At 32.7% G+C, this 20730-nt stretch overlaps 1 protein-coding gene across 2 annotated transcripts; it reads left to right on the top strand.

Annotated features, from left to right (window-relative positions):
- Positions 1-8809: 8809 nt before the first annotated feature.
- On the top strand, positions 8810-14842 carry LOC107464777 (uncharacterized). 2 transcript variants are annotated; one of them, XM_016083743.3, is made up of 7 exons: positions 8810-8995; positions 9976-10037; positions 11370-11530; positions 11831-11903; positions 12452-12614; positions 13510-13551; positions 13748-14842. In XM_016083743.3, the coding sequence occupies exons 3-7, from the start codon at positions 11457-11459 to the stop codon at positions 14617-14619; spliced, it is 1224 nt and encodes a 407-aa protein (XP_015939229.1). In that variant the 5' UTR covers positions 8810-8995; positions 9976-10037; positions 11370-11456; the 3' UTR covers positions 14620-14842. The 2 variants fall into 2 exon arrangements, with proteins under 2 accessions (XP_015939229.1, XP_020986081.1); XM_021130422.2 differs by having other exon boundaries at positions 11326-11530.
- Positions 14843-20730: the final 5888 nt, after the last annotated feature.

Below are 20730 nucleotides of genomic sequence, written 5' to 3'. Positions count from 1 at the left end.
ACTGGGGCTCGATCCCCGATATGTCGGCTCGTGTCCAGGAAAACAAATTGCCATTTGCTCAAATAATCTCTAACAAAGGCTCTTTCAGGTTGTAGGGGAGGTTTCTGTTCACGAAAGTGAACTTGTCCTCTAAGTCCCCGACCCTAAACTTTTCCATGTCTCCTTTAGGCTCTAGTCTCGGTTTGTCGTCAATCCTAGCGTCCACATCGGTTAGGAAGACCCCAGATGCTTCCTTCGACTTCTTCCTTAGGGAGAGGCTGGTGTTGTCGTACGCGATCGTCGTTTCCAAGTCTCCCCTGATGGATCCCACCGACCCATCGTCGGCTGTAAACTTCATGATCTACAGCTTGGTACATATTACTGCACAGAACTCATTGATTGTTTTCCTCCCCAAGATAAGGTTGTAAGCTGTGGAGTCCCTCAGAACGACAAACTCTGCCATTAGCGTCCTCTTTCTTTGACCTTCTCCTATGGAGACTGGGAGGGAGACTGTCATGTCAGGTTTTATAAAATTATCTCCTAGGCCAACCACTCCGTGTTGATGAGTTTTTAAGTCAGTTTCTCGGAGGCCCAGGGCGTCAAACACGTTTCAGAACATAATGTTGGAGTCGGCGCAATTTCAATGAGAATTCGCTGACCAACCCTATTCCTACCATTGTCGTGATTACCATGGGAGGATTCTCTGGTATGTCACTTAGCGTCCTCCGGTTCGAATGATATTCTTGGGGTTCTTCTGGGGGCCGGGAGGGTCCGTGGCTAGTTGATGATACGGCCAGAACCTTAGCGTCTTTCTTTGCTGCCGACTTCGATCTCGGTGATGTGTCCCTTCCGACTACGACATTCACGACTGTATGGCTGCGGTCGTTGTCTTCTTTGGCCTCTCGCCTTGGCTTCACAATGCGGCTTCTGTCGTTGTCAGATCGGTCGCGCCCTCGCCTTCTGGGTTCTCTTATGAACTGTGAGAACTCCGCCATTTTTCCTTCACGAATCGCCTGTTCCAAGGCGTCCTTCAAGTCACAGCAATCTTGGGTTTTATGGCCAAAACCTTTATGGTAGTCACAGTAGAGATTTTTGTTTCCGCCAGTTTTGTCTTTGATTGGAGAGGTTTCGACAAGATGCCTTTGTCAGCTATCTGTTGGTACACCTCAATGATCAAAGCCGTTAGAGGGGTATAGTTCATGAACTTTCCTACCCGGGAGAACAGTTTGAAGGGTTTAGTCGGCCCTCCGTCCTTGGAGTGCTCCTTGGGCCTTTCCCCGTTGCCGGGATGGCGGGTAGGAAGATAGGCAGGCTGCCATTTGTTGGCTGCCACCACTTGTACTGACCTTTTCATCGTTGATGTACTCTCTCGCCACATTCTGGATTTCTTGCATGGTCCACACAGGTTTGGTAGTGAGGTGTTTCCTGAAGTCTTCATTCAACAGCCTGTTTGTCAGACACAAGCTGGCCACAGAATCGGTCAGGCCGACAATCTCCAGGTATTCGTCGTTGAACCTGTCAAGATACCTCCTGGTCGGTACACCGCTTCTTTTGGTTACCCCTAGGAGGTTGATCAGGTACTTGGCTTTGGCAATGCGCGTGGTAAATTGTTCTAGAAAACCACGGGTTATGTCCGCAAAAGTCGTCACAGATCCTTGAGGGAGAGCGTTGAACCATCGGATTGCCGGTCCTGCTAGGGTCACGGGAAAAGCGCGACATCTCACCTTGTCACCCACACCCTCCAGGTTCATCCTGGTCTCAAAGGCCGTTAGGTGTTCTAGGAGATCCTGGGTTCCGTCGTATCTCATGTCCGTTGTCTTGTCAAAATATTTCGGCAGCCAGACCTCGAGAATGGAGTGGTGAAAAGGGGTTGCTCCCATTATTATGGGGTTTTGTCACCTTCTCGGTCTCTCCCTGCTCTCTTCTCGGTCTTCCTCCTCAGCATGTCTCGCTAAGGGGGTCGAGTGTAGATTATGGGGTCTTGTTATCTCCTCGATATTTTCCTACTCTTCCCTTGGGCCTCTGACTCCACGCGGGTCGGCGGGGATCGGGAGCTCAGTGTCTGCCTGGTGTGGTTCCTCTGGGGGCTTCTTCCTCGGGTTTTCCCTCTCCTTTAGGGAGAACGGGAACGAGGTTGACTCGGACCAGGCTAGTAGCACTCCCTGGTCACCAGCTCCTTGTCAAGGTTTTGCACCCTGTGACGCAACTTCTGCATTATTCTCGCGCTGTCGCTTCCCGTTCCTCCGAAGGGACGCCTTTCCCTGGAACGGGAGGGAGGCTCATCCCCGCGGGAGGGAGATCTCGTGCGTTCGTGGGAAGAGGCCAAGGAGGCCACCCTACTGGTTTGGTAAGCGTTTTCCTCTACGCGCGGCTCACCTTCCACTTGCCCTTCCACTAGGCTCAACAGAAAATCCATTCAGGCCAGATTCGTCCCCACAGACTGCGCCAATGTTTGGTTTATCGGTTCCTGAACGGGTCGGAGGTGATGTGTATGCGGGGGTGACTGAGGATCTGGATCCGGGTCATTTGTGCGTGATTGAACCTCCTGGGTTGACGTTGAAGGAAGAGGGATGGAGCTTCACGATCTCCCGAGTTGTTGGCGTGATGAGGGGGGAGCCACCTGCAAAAGGGGCTTCGACACTCAAGTCAGAATCCATACAAAGTGGCAGAATATGTGAGGGTTAGGTGACGTACCTTGGGAGAGGGGTAGGACCCTCCCCTTATCTAATCTATACCTAGGGCAGGTCCCACGGGAGCAGACCTGCCTTCCAGAAAACTTCCTTCCCCAGCTGTCAGGTACCTCGCTGGCGGGGAGGAGGTGTATTGGGTTTCCTCCTGGTTTAGATTTTGTATATCTGTCGGGTCGGCCGGCTGGGTCGAGGCATTGGACCAGCTGGGCCGGGTCGGAACATAATCATAATTAAATTCTTAACTAATTAATTTATTATCCAAATGAAAAGGAAAGAAATCAAATATGAAAAAAACAGAGAAAGAAAATTAGATAATATATCTTTATATAAGTTTAAATAACATTCAAACTAATTTTTTTGGCCTTCTAAATAAGATCTGATCACATCTGCCAAAAGAAATAAAATAAAATAAAAAATCAAAACTTAGCATTGCAAATAATAATAATAATAATAATAATAATAATAATAATAATAATAAACTTAAGAATTGTAAAAAGTCTTAGAAAAAAAGTAAAAAATTTTAAAGAACCCATTTAAAAAATAAACCCTTGTAAAAGCAAATTTTGAGCTAAAAGTATTTATGAATGAAGCTATTGATATATAAAGAAGTATTTTTCTTTATCCATCCCTAATAATAGCTTTACGGTTATTCGTCACTAAAGTCTCATTTTCAATAATTAATGAACATGCCAACATCACTAAGAATAGATTAATACCACATTTTACTTTTTTATTTTAGTTTCTTCATTCCATCATACACAAACGTTATCAAATTTAGGAAAAAAAGAACCAAAGTATTTTAATTAGTAAAACTAAAAATAAAAAAGGAGAATTGTTTTTGATGCAAGAAATTCAATACTGCAGAGCCTAATATGTAAAAGACACAATAATCTTAAATTGAATATTTTCACCAGATCAATAAAGTTGTCTTAGACAAAAAATGATAATATTATCTGTAATTGAATGTGTCTTTAATTCTGGGCATACTTTTTTAAATAAATTCCATCATTACCAAATACAGCAACAACTTCACACTTAGCAAACTCTAAACAAATTAAATATAAAGTTTTTACCAAAATGGCCATTTGTACGGGATATTTTTATAATAACTAATGAAATATAGATTGATAAATGAAGTTGGACTATAAATAATAAACCAACTCAAATAATAAATTAAAAGCACTATTTCAATAAATTTACCTGTAACAAAATTTCATGTGTCAACTAATATAAATATTCTATCACTACATTTTTATAAGATTTATAAATCATCATAAAAATTAATTTTAAATGAGTGCATTACCCGTGTTTCGCACGGACATGTTTAATGTTCAAACTATATAGACAAAATGAATTAAAGAATAATGGAAAAAAAATATGAATAAACACAAATACAGAATATATAATAGTTAAAGTGAATAGAAAAATGTATGAATGAAAAAACAACATTATCTTAGAACAACATTTAACATCAGAAAATTGAAAATTGAATAGAAATGACCTAATAGAAACACAATCATAAAACTACAACATAACCTGAATGGATTGCTTACAAAAGGCTTTTATAAAACTCATATAGATAATATATATTAATTTTATTAAAGCAACCTTGCTACATGGTAAAATGACAATTGTTCAATTGAATGAACTGTTGTACAAAAAATCATATATTGCATTAAATCGTACTGCAATACTTCATTTATAAATTGAACTATTTAAAAAATGTGTAAAATTAAGCATGTAAAATACTTAAAAATAATGGAACTATTTAGAAAAGTTAGACTGTATGTTATAAGTTATCAGTTATCACTTTATCTGTTGTTATATCATGAAAAATATGTTAAAAGTTCTTGGTCATTCATCATCAAATTTGACAGCAAAATTCAAAGCAAACTACCAAAACCACAACATAAAAACTATGAATAGTTATGAATCAGTCAAACACCAAACATTAACATTAGATTAAACCAAAATTAAAGTTTAGCGATCAATTAAATTTTGTATTGTACTAATAGATGCATAAATACATATATGTATGAACACATACAATGACAATAAAAAAAAGAATTTTATCTTTTTTTATTGTTTTTTTATTTGAAAAAAGGATCAAAAAAATAATTTCTCTGGCTCTCAATAATCAAAATAATAATAATATATCAATAATCATACATTCAGTAAAAAAAAATGAAATAACTAATTGCAAATTCTATATTTTAATTATTTTTTAATATTCACCAAAAAGGATTTAATATTAGTGAATATTAACGTTATTCTCATCTGTCATAAGCATGAAAAAGTATGTTGCCTTACCCATGTCAGTTGACAACAATAGTTAATGATAAGTATTACAAATTAGCAATTAATGTAACTTCAACCAAAAAAATTATCATCTAATAATATTCATTCTATTCCATTACATATTTCATAGACTTACTATTACTCACACAAAACTAATACCAAATAGGATAAGTATTATTTGTTCTTTCTTCTGTTATGACTCCAACCAAAAAAATTATCATCTAACACCAATCATTCCATATTTTCATTCCATTACATATTTCATATATTAACTATTTCTCACTAAGAGCTAGTGCCTAGTAGCATAAGTATGATTTGCTCTTTCTTTTAAAAAACACTAATAGTCTAACACAAATCAAGAATATTTTGAATTTTAAATGTGAGTACACCTGTTATCCAAAAAAATAGATAATTCACAATTTTGATTTTTACACATTGTTATGAACAAAATATTTGACAAAATGTAACATGTGATATATGACTCAATTTAACTACAAAAAAACAATCCAAAAAGATAAATAGTAAACACACCAATAATAACATGAAAAAAAACTTTTAAATTTTAAAGAAAAATATAAAATTCAACTCAAGATTAACAAAGTCACTACTATCCGTGCAAAGCTTCAAGGCGCTGGGATTAACAATTTCTCTTGTCCAACCTAAAAATTTTAATAAAATTAAAAATTTAAAGAAGTAAAATATATTTTTTTGGTTTCATAAGGACTTCAATTAAACTTTTCAATTTGTTTTTATTGCATGCTAATAATCAAATTTAGCCTGAATATAAGCAACCTTTAAATGCATAATTTTGGCCAAACATATAAATTTTTTAAATTAAGAAGGCAAATTTGGCAAACATGTATGAAAATAATTTAAAAAAAATAAAAAAATAAAAGAATGAAGAAGAAGTAAAACTCATATGTAGAGGATACTGTCCCAAATATTCCAATAACAAAGTCTGAAGAAGAAAAAAAATTTAAAAAGTCCAAAAATTCACAATACAATACATATTTATACTATCTATTAATATTGAATGAAACTAAAGAGACCAAACACATGCCAATATGAATAAACTTTTTTTGAATATTCTTCAATCTTAGATTTAAGCCTAAATAAAAGATAAATGAGAAAAATAAAATTAAATACCAAGAGAATGATGATCAAATTAACTAAGAAGTTTGGGAGACATACTTATATAATGTATGTCCAAAAATCCCACAATTGTAGTAGCAGCTTCAGTCGCATCTAGCACCACCTATGTCTACTTGCACTATACGAATACAGTGTCTACTGAATCAGTCATAAAAGGTAAAAATAAAAGAAAGAGTAAACTACCATTTGTACTCACGAAAGTTGAAAACACTGACATATCTACCCATAGAAAAAAAATTACCATTTGTACCCATAAAAAATTATTTTTATAGGCAAAATTATCCAAACCCTAAAAAATTAAATAAAATTCTTAAATTATCCTTCTCTCCACACTATCATCTCCTTCCTCCCTCCTCTCTCTCTCAATGTTCTCAGTCACCCAATCCCAGCATCGACCACAAACCACCGTCTCACCCTCCTCATCATCGTTCACCCTTCTCCGCTAGCAACGTCGCGGACCCCAGCCCAGGAGCACCGCGCCAGCTTCTCCTCGCCACCATCACCATCGGCCTCAAACCAGAGCCTACCGCATCAGAGACCCTCCTCTTCACGCTACCTTATCGCCGCCATAGCCAACCATCTTCACCTCTTTCTGCGTCGTAGAACCACCACCGCCGCTGCTCTTCCAGTTGAGAGGAACAACGCCGAGGTCGCGGTCATTGAAACTCTCTCTGTCAGGACATGTGTCAATGACTCCAATGATGAGATCTGAACCGAAATCCGTTTCCTTGAGGAGGCCGGCCCTGTCGGCAGTTTTGAGGCCCAAGAACTGCGGCGAGCGAGTAGTGTGGAGTTGGCGGACCTGCTCCGGGATCACTGCGACGACGTGGGACAATGATTCCAGCTTTTGGGTCTCTAAAGGTGAGAGCTTTGTTGAGAAGCTGTGAAAGATAGTGTCGTAAGTGTGAAGGACGGCGGCGGAGGCAGCGGCGGTGGTGGTTTCAGCTGTAGTGGCATGGTTGATAATAGAAGCGAGAGAGGATTCATACTAGTCCTTATGGGTTGGGAAGATGGAGGGCTTGGCTTCATTTCATGGTGGACTTGCACCATGAAGGTGTTCTTCTTCTCCGGGGAAGCGGCAGCAAGTGTTGCTATGACTGTGAGGATGAAAGAGAGAAAGGTGTGGCAATGAGCCATTGGAGCAGCGGTGGGGACTGAGTGGGAAGTAATGGTGAGAGTGTGTTAGAAATGAAAAGAGGGGTGGTGGCTGGGTAAAGAGGGTAGTGGTGGGATTTGAGATTAGAAAGGGAAAGAAAGGTGGTGGCTGGGTGAAGAGGGTTAGGGTTAGAAAGGTGATTGGGTGAAGGAGGCAGTGTGGTGGTGAAGATAAGGGTAATTTAGAGATTTTAGATAGTTTTTTAGGGTTTGGATAATTTTGTCTGTAAAAATAAATTTTTATGGATACAAATGATAATTTCTTTTTTCTATGGGTAGATATGTGAGTATTTTTAACTTTCGTAGGTACAAATGGTAGTTTACTCGTAAAGGAAAAGAAAAGAAAAAAACTCTTATCATTCTTAAGTAATATTACTATGTATTGTATATGTGGATATAGTGCATGTTTGTGCGCCATTATTTTGTTAAAAAAAGATCTTTTTTTTTATTTTTTAACGTGTTTGGCAAATTTCTAGTAATAAAAGTAAAAGCACTAGTAAAATAAAAAAATGATCTTTTTTAAGAAGTTGTAATTTATATCTTTTTTTAAAAGATCTTTTTTTCTTAAAAAAAAAGATGCTTTTCATGTAATAAATAAACAAAAAAGTACTTTTATATTGTTATATCCAAACATAATTGATAAATAAAAAGATCTTTTTACATGAGATATCCAAACATAAAATTACTTTTACTTCTCTATAAAATCTTTTAAAAAAATATAACTTGAAAAAAGATCTTTTTTAAAAACTCACCCAAACGAACCCATAATCATTAATTAATCCATAAAAAAATTAATATATGAATAATGAACGATGCTCTGCTCACAAATACAAACATTACTATATATTATTCTTGCACCAAAAACAAATATATCTGAATCTCAACTGAAATATCTATCTTACCAAAATTAACAAATATCATATGCAAATAATTAATTTTCAATTGCAAAGTTATCTAGTATTGTACGGCTAGCGACTAACGGTCTAATGCCTATGCATAATTGAAAAACAAATCAGTTCTCTTCAACTTTGATTGTCCAGAATTCTCTGGTCTATTGATATGAAAATCATATTTTTTTCCAATAATTGATTCCTGAAAAAATTTGCAGAGGAGATAATTATGAATGTATCTATGTATTTTTTAAATTTTATATATGTGAATAATTTATTGTAAATTAAAATTTCATTTAAAAATTTTTGACCGACAAACTGCATGCACAAGCTAAAAATTAAGAAAAAAATATTAAATAATTTTTTATAATTATTTCAAAACACAACGAAATTTTGATAAAAAAAATATCTAACTCGATTTTTGAATTTTATTTTTATGAAATTGATTAAGTTTTATGAAAAAAATATCAATATTATTTTTTTGATACAGGATTAATCAATCTCAAAAAATAAAGATCAAGAATTGAGTTGAATATTTTTTTTTTCTTAAAAAAGTCAATAATATTTTTTTTGTCATTGTGAGGATCAGGTTGGATATTCATTAAAAAATTAATGATTTGATTTAATAAAATCACTAACAAACGACCCGAACCGATTTCCGGTTAACCCGCGAACAAAGTGCCTCTGCGAACTTTCTCGCTATCTCTCGATCGAGTCTCCACTCTTCCGTCGTCGTCTCCAGCACCAGGCCGCCACCTGCACACTACATCTGTAACTTCTCCACCGCAAGCAACCAAGATAAGTGCCTCGCCGCTGTTCTGGTCAGTTCAGGTAGGCTTATTTTGTTCAAATGATCTTCTACGGCCATGAACATTCCTAACCTTATCTTGTCAAATGATCTCTTTTTTGATGGTTTTATATCCTGGCTTTCATTGCTTTATGAATCTTCTGACTTGAAGTCCTGTGCTTTCATCTTGGGGTTGTGAAAAATTTTGCATTGTCGTGGATTGGATTAGTTCTGTTTGCTGTGGACGATTCTTCAGTTGTAATTTTCGCTACAGCCTTGAGGCCGAATTACTTGTTATTTTTGCTTTTGCAGTTCTTGAGTGTTTATAGAGTTGAGGGAAAGTTGAAATTTTTACATTTTTATGGAATTGGAACAAATTGGAGCTGCATCATATGCTTTATATTTTGTTGGTACTGTATTGTTAGCTACATTCAATAAATTTAACCCCATTCGATCATAATTTGGATTGAAGTTTCCAATCCTGTTCATCTCAAGAATTCTTGAACTTTGGGACAAAAGAATCTCGCTTTAGTATTTGAAGATACTCCCTCCCTTCTCTCCCTATTCTGTTGATTAAAGTTATTGTTTTGAAAAAAAAAAAAAATACAGTACAGATTAATCCAGCAGTAACATATTTTTTCCACTTTCTGAAAAGTTTCTTTGCAACATTTTTCCTTATAATCCTCTTTCCTAAAAGTCAAGTGTTTTACTGGCCACATTTTATTTCCTCAAAGCATAAGAAAGGTGTGTTGATTTGATTCTACAACAGGAACTTATTGTTTTTGTAATGAGTTATGTCTTATGTTTGCTGAATTCTTGGCTTTGGTTTCATTTGTGGTATATGCACATGCCTTTTGTCTTTTTGTTTGGCCCAAGTCATATAAGCCACGTTTTATAGATTTCTTATTGAAGTTGATTTGTTCTGGGTGATGATTTATGAGTAACATTTTTTTGAAATTGTTTTCCTATGTAGGTACTCATATTTGTAATGATTTTGATTGATGTATTTAACCAAATGTTGCAGGTGTCCATGTAAATCATGCAAGAGTCGCTGTTCAAGGAATCAAAATCCCTGTCATATTCACGGTCTGCTAACTTTTCAAACACTGATTTTGTGATTTTGTTAAATATGTTTTTTGTATCCGGTTTTCCTTTGATTTTTTGTTTGCTGAGAGCTTCCTTTTATTTGTGAACACATTGTTAGCTCATGATTTTGAGGTTAAAAAATTGATGCTTTAATGAAGTTCAATCACTATGTTGTGAGCACTAGAATTAATTTTATTTTCAGTCATCAAGCTTCCCCTTAATGAAATTTGTACGAATACCTTTCATCAAATTTATGCAGTTCCTAGCTCTACATTTTATATGAAGTTTTATTGAACATGATGTTTCAGTTTCAAATTGTGACACCTGTGTTACTTAGCCAACAGATCCATGGTTGTTCAAACTTTTTTCTTTATGCTTGTTATTTCATCTGTTTGAAACTCAATAAAAGCTACTGTTTTTGCTCTTCTTTAAGGGAAAAAAGTGTTGGACATGAGTCCAAATTTCATTTCTTTTTGTATTATTTCTTAACTTCACTTGATCTTGAATTTCTCTATTAGGCAAGTATTTGTTCTTCATCACTGTTCTTAATATTGGTATATCTTGATATTGCTCTCCTTTTATTTATGGTATCTTGCTACTGGTTATATATCCTAGAACCATTTGGTCTTTATTTTGTTGCAGTATATTGTTTGATTGTAATGGAAATAGCCATAATGATAATTAGTCTTGTGACTTTTGAGAGGCAGATGTTGTCAAAAGGTAAAATAAAATTTTCAAAGTGTCAAAAATTAATTTATAAGTTAAAAAATTTTTATATTTAAATAAAAAACCAGTTTTTTTTTTTAAAAATCAGTTTTTAGATAAAAAGTACCACTTTTCTGTGCAAAATCCTTTTTTTTAAAAAAAAAAAACTGGTTTATTGGTTTGATCATTTAAAACCAGCTTGGTTTAGGGCTTGCTTGGGTGAGTTTGAGTTTTTGCGAAAAAGATCTTCTTTCAAGTGAATATTTTTTAAAAGATCTTATAAAAAAATAAAAGTAATTTTATGTTTGGATATTTCATGTAAAAATATCTTTTTATCTAACAATATAAAAATACTTTTTTTGTTTATTTATTGTGTTAAAAACATCTTTTCTTTTATGTAAAAAAGATCTTTTAAAAAAATGTAAATTGTAACTTCTAAAAAAAGATGTTTTTTTTAAATTTTTCTAGCGCTTTTACTTTTACTACTAAAATTTTTATAACAATTTAATGACATCCAAACAAGCAAACCAAATTTCTAGTTAACCAAATTTTTTATTTCTTGGTTAACTTTAACCATATGCAGCTCTAGCCCCAATTGCTTACATTAGATTTGCCTTCTGAACCCAGAGTGTCTGTTAACCTAAACTCGATTTTTCGAGGAGGAGAGAATTGTAGCTGAAAATAAATAAGTTGTTGGCCAGCAATTCTTCGATTATGGATGATACAATATATACGTCAGACAAATCTTCTGCTCCCTCGCTGAACCCTTCGCGGACGATTTGTCATGTGTAAGTCCTTCTATCTTTCTATATCATTTTCACGTGTGAGTGTTTTAGTATGCTAAGGTGATCAGAAAATTTCTCTCTATTTTTCCTTTTTGTTTATTTAATTTATTAATTGTGTAGTTCTCATCTTTTGGAAGTGAAATGAAATCTAAATTTCTAGTTTCTCTAAGATCCTTGAGTTTTATATCAATGGTTTGGTTTGAGTTCAGTACCGTGATATCATTTGATGATTTGCAACAAACCCCCTGTTTCCTGGTAAACTGATGAAGCCTCTTTGATTTGTTCCTTTTCATATAATGGCAGATGTCAGAAGCAATTTTCACAGTACACTTGTCCTAGATGCAATTCGCGATACTGTTCTCTCCATTGTTACAAAGTAAGTTACCTATATGCCCATTTGAGTTTGGTATTTAAGTATCTGATAAAGATTGAGATGCGAGTAAACTATAAACTGGCATCATTCATCAACTATTCTATTTTCCACCATGTGTTATGGAAATGGCATGTTAAGATACCTTAATATATATGCTACAAATGTTTTGAGCACAAAATATTGAATGAATTATTTGCACGCTGGTTTTACTGTTGGAGAATCTCACGGTTTCTGATTTTCAACTATGTTATGTTATGTTATTATGGTTTACATTTGCATTTGGCTTCTTCTTCCATTTTGTTGTGTTTGACTAAGTTTGTAAAAGCATTGTCTAAATTCTGGCTTTCCATGCATCTTTTAGAAACCGGATATCAAACTAGGCTGTTATACGAGTGGTGTTGCTTGTTTCTCTTCATGTGCATTTATTATGCCAACTTTACTTTCGCCCGTGGCTGAAATATTTTGGCAATTGGTTATAATTTTCTTTGGCTATCTTGATCTTTTTGATAAACTGCAGTAATTATTGATACTTTTTTATTGTAAAATTACAGTCTCATAGTCTCTGTTGTACGGAATCCTTCATGAGAGAAAATGTAGTTCAGGAGCTTCAGCAGATCCAGCCTGATGAACAAACCAAACATAAAATGTTAGACATACTGAAAAGATTTCATTCAGAAGAGGAAATGGATGATAGCATAGATGACAATGAGGATTGTAAGTCAAACATTTTGCTGCTTCCATAATACAGATTGGTTTTGTAGCAGTCATTTTCTTTTTGATATTTGCCTTCTCTGAGGTTCTTTCTCTCTGTTGATCATGACACTTGTGGGCTCTGTCGTAAACCAAATTTGGTTTCTCCTGAGGTTTTCTTAGATGATTATTCCAAACTCTCCTTGATCATGATCACAAAAATCTTAATGCATACGTCATAATCTGATAAATTGATAATCCATAAGGTCTGGAATTTTTTGAAGAACCTTAAGATGGTACGTGGCACTGCACAAAATAATTTGAAACACAGATTTCTCTGGGATAAGATTAGGTGGTTTGTTGGACATATTGTCAAGCAGATTTCTTTTTACAGGGTTGTCAGGGACAATTATGTTGATGTTCCTTGTTATGTAATGTGCTAATTTTCCCTTGTATCTGACGAATTATTTCATGTTCTGCTGCTTTGTACAGTTTTCTGTCTTATTGTACATATTTCATCAAAAATAAAAGTAAAAGAGCTAGAAAATATCCAAATAAACTGCAGATTGTAAATTGAGGAGAATGAACACAGAGCAGGACCACAACAGAAGCTGGTAATAAATTCAAAATAATTCTATAGTATTAAGTCATATAGTATAAAGGAGTGTACAGAAAGAGGAGGAAAATTACTATGAATACTTGAAAACAGCTTAATTCTGAAATAATTCTTTTATTCCTTCCAAAACTTATGTGAGAATATTTTAGTTGCTAGCTTCTTTAAACATAGAATAAGCAGTATCCAAACATGCCTAATTCTTTAAACCCTAAACCTTTATTTATTTATTTTTTATTTATGAACAAAAGAATACTATAATAGATGGTCATTGATTCTTTTCGACTGGTTTCTTTGCTTATGCAGATTCAACACTATCTGAGGGCATAGTGCAGAAATTTTTGTCTGGTAAGTTCTTTTATAATGCCTCCCCCACCCCCACCCCCACCCCCTTTCTCTTCTCTTCTCTTCTGTTGTCAACTCAGTTAAAGTGGATTTTGTAAATGTTGATATGTTGTATAAATCAAATTCTGCACCCTTATTGGTTGTATTTTATGGCCATTTAACTGTTAGATTATGCTGATTTGGGTGTACCTACTCACAGGACAAGAAATCAGTTTTGATGACTTATCTGTTGAAGAGAAGAAAAGATTTCAAAGAGCTATTGCCTCTGGTGAATTGAGCAAGATGATCAAACCTTGGGAACCATGGTGGTCAAAACTTTCTGCCAGAAAAATCCGTCTTAGTAAGGAAGGAACTCAACTTGTTCAACCACTTGCAGAGGAGGAGCTGGAAGATGATATTGAAAATCATGATTCCTCCAAAATTCCTCTTGGTCCGGAAACTCCACTTCCTCCTGTAAGCCGGCTTAGTTCTAAGGAGCCGTCGCCCATTTTAACGGTTCACCTAGTCGATATCTTATATAGCTACTGCTTCACTCTCCGCCTATACAATGGAGATTGGAGGTCAGACCCATTAGGATCTGTTTTGGTTGTATTCAGCGTGTCCTCAGTGTTGGGTCAAGGTGGGCAGCCAGAGACTGTACTGGAAGCTCTCTCTCATTGCTTGCAACAGATATGCTCTCCGGCGTTCCGTCACATGGGCGGGTTGCAATTTGGTTTTGGTGTTATTGATAATGTGATCAGCCTGCTCGAATTAGGAAGTTCTGCCTTGATTTGTGCCCTCTGTGATATGTATCGATTGGTTCAAGAAGCGGGGAAGGTGGCCAAATCAGAAAAGCCAAGAAATTCAAGGAAAGATGAGATTAGAAGTACTATTCGGCATGCAGAAAGAAAGATTTATTTCATCATGTGTTGGGTTCATGAACAGCCTCCGGAAGCATGGTCTTCTTTAGCAGCCATTGTAAGAACAGAAAAGGCATCAGTCATGGAATCTCAGTGGAGTGGTAAAGGTCAAAAGTTAAACAACAAAGCAGAAACCAAAGGGAAATGTTTAATTGAAGAGATTAATGATTAACCAGTTACTTAATCCTTGTTTGCCTAGCAGTTATAAACATGCTTCTACATATAGAAATTTGGGGATGATGCAGCCTCCGATTGTGGAATGTGGAAACAAATTTGCAATACCTACAATTAAGTAAAAGAAATTAGATAGATTAACCATATGTTAACCACTGTAAACAAATTGGCAATACCTGCAATGTGCTATCTAGTATCTATATTGAATAACTTTTTATGCATGCTAATTTTAATTGATTCGATCTCCGCATTATGTGAATATTTATCATTTGGTTTTGCTGATTAGCTTCCTAATTTTAGAAAATTTTCTGAAAGTCGGTTGCATGCAAGTCTGGAACATCATCACTAAAGAAGAATTGGAGCATTCTTATGTAGCCAACCAATTTATGTTCTTATTTTTTGAAGGTATTAAAAATGACCAAAATTTTGTGTTTCAAAATTGAAATTTTAGTTCTAATTTTTTATCATCAAACATAATATTGGATCTTAGTCTTTTAATATCAATACTTCAAAACAAAAACAGATTTAGTGCCTAGGCACTGCAACAGAATAGCTCATATTACTGCTAGATAATTAGATTAGGTAGCACAGGAGCATAGGTAGTTCGAACAAGGACTCTAACCTTTATAGCATAGGGTAATAAATGGATATTGAGGTGAGGAATATGCCTTTTAGAGATTGTATAAGTCTTATGTATTGTCTAGCTGTTTGGATGAATATAAATGTTGTTTTGAACTGAATTATTGACTGATTTTGTTAAACTGGTGGTTGTTGAATTGGTTCTTAAAGTTTTGGAATTGAGTTGAATTATTAGAAAAATGATTTGGTTTTGAACCCGTTAAAAAAAATTGAAGAATAGTTTGGTTGGGATCCGAAAATGGTGGTAAAGTCTAAGTTATAGGGGAGATGTTGTCGAAATTTTATTATGAAATTTAAGACTTTGTTTGATATGTTATTTAAAAAAGGATTGGATTTGAGAGATTCTATTATTTGATTCTTGATTTATTAAGAAAATCAATATGTCGTGAGTTTAATTTATTTAAGAAAAGTATATGTTTTGAGGTCGATTTAGTAAGGAAAGAATTATACTATTTTGAGTTCGCTTTATTTTGAAAAGAATTATTTTACAATTTTAAATTATTTAAGAAAAGTATTATGCTTTAAGGTCGATTTAAATATGAAAAAGGTTTATGTTTTGGATTTTACTTAAAGATTTCATTCCGAGGAATTTTAGTGAATTTAAAAGGAATTGGACTTTGATTGAGTAACTCCGTTTGCGACGTTTTGGATAAAGTTAAAGGATTGGTTTTAAGTAGGGGTGTACATGGCCCAACCCGACCCGAAGATCCGGCCCGGCTCTGAACACTTTAGAAGCTAATTTAGTGTGATTTCATCGAGTCTAGGACCAGGTAAGGGTCTAAAAAATAGTCATTATTTCGGGTCGGGTCCGGGCCATAGTTCGAGTCACCCGAACTCGGCTTGGTGGCCCGATCATCATATACAATTAATATTTTGTGTTATTAGTGATGGATGATGACTATTCTTATGTGGAATTTAAATATTGTAAACTTTAATATTTTGTGTTATTAGTTATTATAAGATTATAAGTTAATGTTTTATGTTTAAAATGTATAAGACTTTAGACGAATGCATAACATTGTGTTATTTGTATTGATTTAAATATTTGGTGTTATTAGACAATATTAGTATTGATTATGGTTATGTTTTAATTTTAGAGAATGGTTAGTTCCTGTTATATATTTTTAAGTGAATTTTATTATGTGAATTGTGAAATAATGGTTAGAGATTAGGCGATTTTTACATGCTAAAGATCCGGTTTTTACCCGGTCCAAAAGTGTATAGGTTTCATCGGGTTTAAGATCGGATTAGGATTTAAAAATTAGATCCGGTCTATATTTCGGGTCGAGTCTGAGTTAACCCAAACCCGGTGTGACCCAACCCATATATACCCCTAGTTTTAAGAATGAAATTAAAATTGGTTTTGATTTTGATTTGATTTAGGAACTTTATTTGGTTGATTCAATTTAAAAAAATAATAATTTTTAAGAATCTTTAATGAATTTAAAAAATTGAAAGTTGACCGTTTTTTTTTTTTAAAAACTTGAGACTTTGTCGAAATAGTTAATTAATAACTCCTGATCTAAAGTGGTTAAGTGAATGGTTTAAGAATGAAATACTTTTTAGGTTGGTTTGAGAAAATTTAATTGCGTAAAAATGAATGTTATAAAAGAGAAATGATTTATAGCATAGTTTTCCCCTTAAATTCAGGATTTTTCTAAAAACTTATGTTTATACTAGAGCTTTGATATCATAGTCGGTTCATTCCTCACCTCAATATCCATTTATAGCATAGCTATGATTGTATTTGAAGCAATTTGTTATTACTTATTAATAAAATTCCGATTGGACTCAGCTTGGTGACTTGTGGCAATGCCGTAACGTGCTCAGGCTGGGCCTCTTTTCTGTTCTGATGGCTATACTGTAGCATTTAGGTGAAGGAAAGTTTATTTTCAGAAAAGAAAAATTAGGATTAACTATCTAAATGAACTCCAAAAGCTGACGTTGATAAAAAAAAAAAAAAGAGTAAAATCTCTTTTCGACTTCTTTGATCATTTTCAATTTAGACGTTTCGTATCTTAATGATTTTTTATCTTTTTTTGTTAGATGCATAAGTTCTTTTACCAAAATTTCTGGTAAAAAATAATGAAAAATATTTATATATGATGTTAAGTTGTTACCTTGTATAATTTGACTTTTACCTGTTCTATAAAGATGATAACTATTTAATTGGGATCTATTATTGTTTATATAGCCATCAAAATAATATTAAAAAAATAATAATCATTTGATTAGAATATTTTTTTGATAATTATGTAAGAACTAAATAATTATAATCAAATTTGTTATTATTTACGTAAGGCTGATAAAAATTAAATCATACAAGTTATGTCATAAGTGTATTTTTCGTTATTTTTTAGTCAAATTTTGACGGAAGAGAACATAGGTCTAATGAAAAGAAAAAAGAAATAATGGATTATCATTTTTCAATTGTTTAAGGTGCGAGTTATCTAAATGGTTTAGTCATGAATAAATTGTTATTGAATAGTCATTTTGAATTTATTTATAAACTAGACCATTTTGACAAATGTTTTATATTTTTTAGGAGCTTTGTTGATAAATATTTATTTACCACCATTATGTTATCAGAGTTTTTGCTATACGTGACATTTGCAGTAGCTTTATTAATTGTCAGAGAACTAAAAGTGGAGATACTATTAACTATTAAGTCATTTAATAACGACAATAATAATAGTACACAATTTAAAATTTAAGAATTGTATATTAGTATTGGTATTCCAATAATATATTGTTTCTCAAAAGGTGCAATGTAATGAATGTATAATCATCATCATTGTGGGTTTTTGATGTGAGGCTTATCCACGTTAAGCAAAATATACTCTCTTTTTTTTTTAAATAGAATGTATTTCATTAATCCAAATTGACCAAAATGTTCAGGTGAACCTGGTTAAATCTCAGGTGATATTTCTTCCAACCACAAAATATTTGGTCTGATAAGATGTAGCTTTGTCAAATTATGCGCTACTATATTTTTTTTTTCTCCTTTTACATGAGAAATTTGATAAGACCTGAATCTATGAAAAAAAAGTCTTATTGTTAGCTATGAAAAGCCCAAAGCTATCATCATCTGTGTGTTACTAATAAGACATTTACAATTTTTATGGTGTGTTTGGGTCAATGTTATAAATTTCAAACGAACTTATAATTTGTTTGAAAACTTCGCTTTTTTATTTGACTATTTTTTCTTATTTTAAATGTAAATATGATTTTATAATCTAACTTATGTTTACTAAAAGCTAAAAATTATAATTTTTGCGTTCACTTTTTTCTAGACTATTAATTAAAGAAATATATTTTCTATCTATTAATTCTATCTTTGATTGTTTATATGATAAATTTTATTATTTTTTTATAATATTTTTCTCTAATATTCTCACACGCGTGTTATTATTTTTTAATAGAATTTTTATTATTTTTTTATTTATTTAAATTTTTTTATTGCTCTTGTCATTTCTTTTTTGTATGGAGCTTTTTTGGTTTTATATTGTAATTCTATTAGTCTATTAGAAAGATTAAATTAAATAAAAATCTAACATAAAAGTAATATTAGAATCATAAACAGTGACAAATTATAACTAAAAGAGTACTAAAGAATAATGAAAATACTAAAAAGAGTATTAAAATTTATTTAAATATTTAAAATAAAATGATAAGATAATATTAAATAATTATTTAAATTCATATCTTTTTAATATTTTTTCAGCTAAGAATGATTTTGAGTAATATAATTCAAACAATATTTAATCTACTACAATATGTTTTGATATGAAAATTATCGAACATAAACCACATTAACACTAACTCACTTTTAATCAAAATTAATTTTATAAAATTAATTTTATATAAACTACTTTCATTTACAAATTTTAATTCAAATATACATACACTATGTTATCAGTTATCACACTCCAAAATAATATCAAAAAAGCATCCTTGTAAACTAAGCAACTAAGCTCCTTTGTTTTGTTTTTTTAACACACATAGAGTAAATTAGATGTTAATTAAGAAAAAATTGGTTAAAAACCACCATTTAAATTATGGCAATTGCTATAGTATTTATATATAGTTATCTAATTTATTAAAAATAATTAAAAATTAATATTTAATTTAAAATATAAAAATAAATAATTTTTAAATATTTAATACTTACCTTAAAAACTAAATTCAACAAATTAAAAATCACAAAAGAATTTGCCTTAAACAATAGTTATGTGTGTGTATATATATCGATAAAACTATTAAGTATATTTCGACAAAAACAAAAAAACAAAAAATTTAAGAGTAAAGTTAACATTCTACCGGTACTATACATTGAGTAAAATACTCTGGTAAGTAAGGATGTTAATATGTTATAGATGGTAACAAAAAAAACACTAACCATTTCTATTTAGAAACTTTCAAACGTGAACAATGGGAAATTAGTTTCCAACAAAAACCACAAAATAAGAATTTTTTATTCACTCTTCCAATTGAACCATCTTAGGAAGAAGAGTATATTTGAAAAAGTCAACCCTAATAGCAAGAAGAATCTGAAATGCGAAAAGGTAGTTTTCCCTCAAGGGGTTGCGTGGAGCTTGGTTCCCTGCACGAAGAAATTACATTTGCCCTAGTTGACTCGAGCTTCAACATTCAGGATGCACATATTATTTTTAATATAGAAAATATTTGTGTGTTATAGAGTCATATTCTATCATAATGTGTTTATTACAATGTAGATCTAACGTTATTTGATCCAACACACAAGTTGTATGTTGTTTTAACTCGAAACAGTTTTTGCAGGAAAGAGAAACGTGTGGTGTGTCAACACACAGATCACATGTTGCATGCTTTCAGTAAAAGCAAGTTTTGCAGGAAAAAAAAAAAATGCATCGCGAACCTCCATCAACATGGTTGGTACATATTACTACAGGTAGCGCAGAGATTCATTTGCTTTTTGAGAGAATTTGCACAAATTTTTAAAGATTTTTTTCACTTTTTGACCAACACTACCTTGTCAATATGTTTATATGCAAGAGACACACCTGCTTTAGAAATATGCGACGTAGCAGAAGGTTTGGCTTTAAAAGCCGCCATCCTAACTCTCCTCCTCACTCAAACAAGTTGAATCATATTGTGAAAAGATTTCAATATTTTATTAAGTATTAATTCTGAGATTTATACATAAAAAATTATAAACATCTGTTCAATAAAAATCATTAGTGATTATATATCAACGGCAAGAATATATTATCAACTATTTAAGACAACATAATTACGTAAATTTATTACTTTTGCTAACCTAGATTTATTCTTTGGTTTATATTATTTTTAGTTTAATTATATTAATTAATATTATTTTTAGTTATATTACTGTAATTAATTATTTTTACATTTTTATGAATTTTATGTGATAAAAATATTTTTTTATCTTTTTTATTATCTTTTATTTTCTGTTATAATGTTATTTTAT

Source organism: Arachis duranensis, chromosome 9 (genome assembly GCF_000817695.3).
Source record: "Arachis duranensis cultivar V14167 chromosome 9, aradu.V14167.gnm2.J7QH, whole genome shotgun sequence".
Taxonomy (NCBI): domain Eukaryota; kingdom Viridiplantae; phylum Streptophyta; class Magnoliopsida; order Fabales; family Fabaceae; genus Arachis; species Arachis duranensis.
Note: the sequence above shows the minus strand (reverse complement) of the source record. Positions and strands in the feature narration are given on the sequence as shown.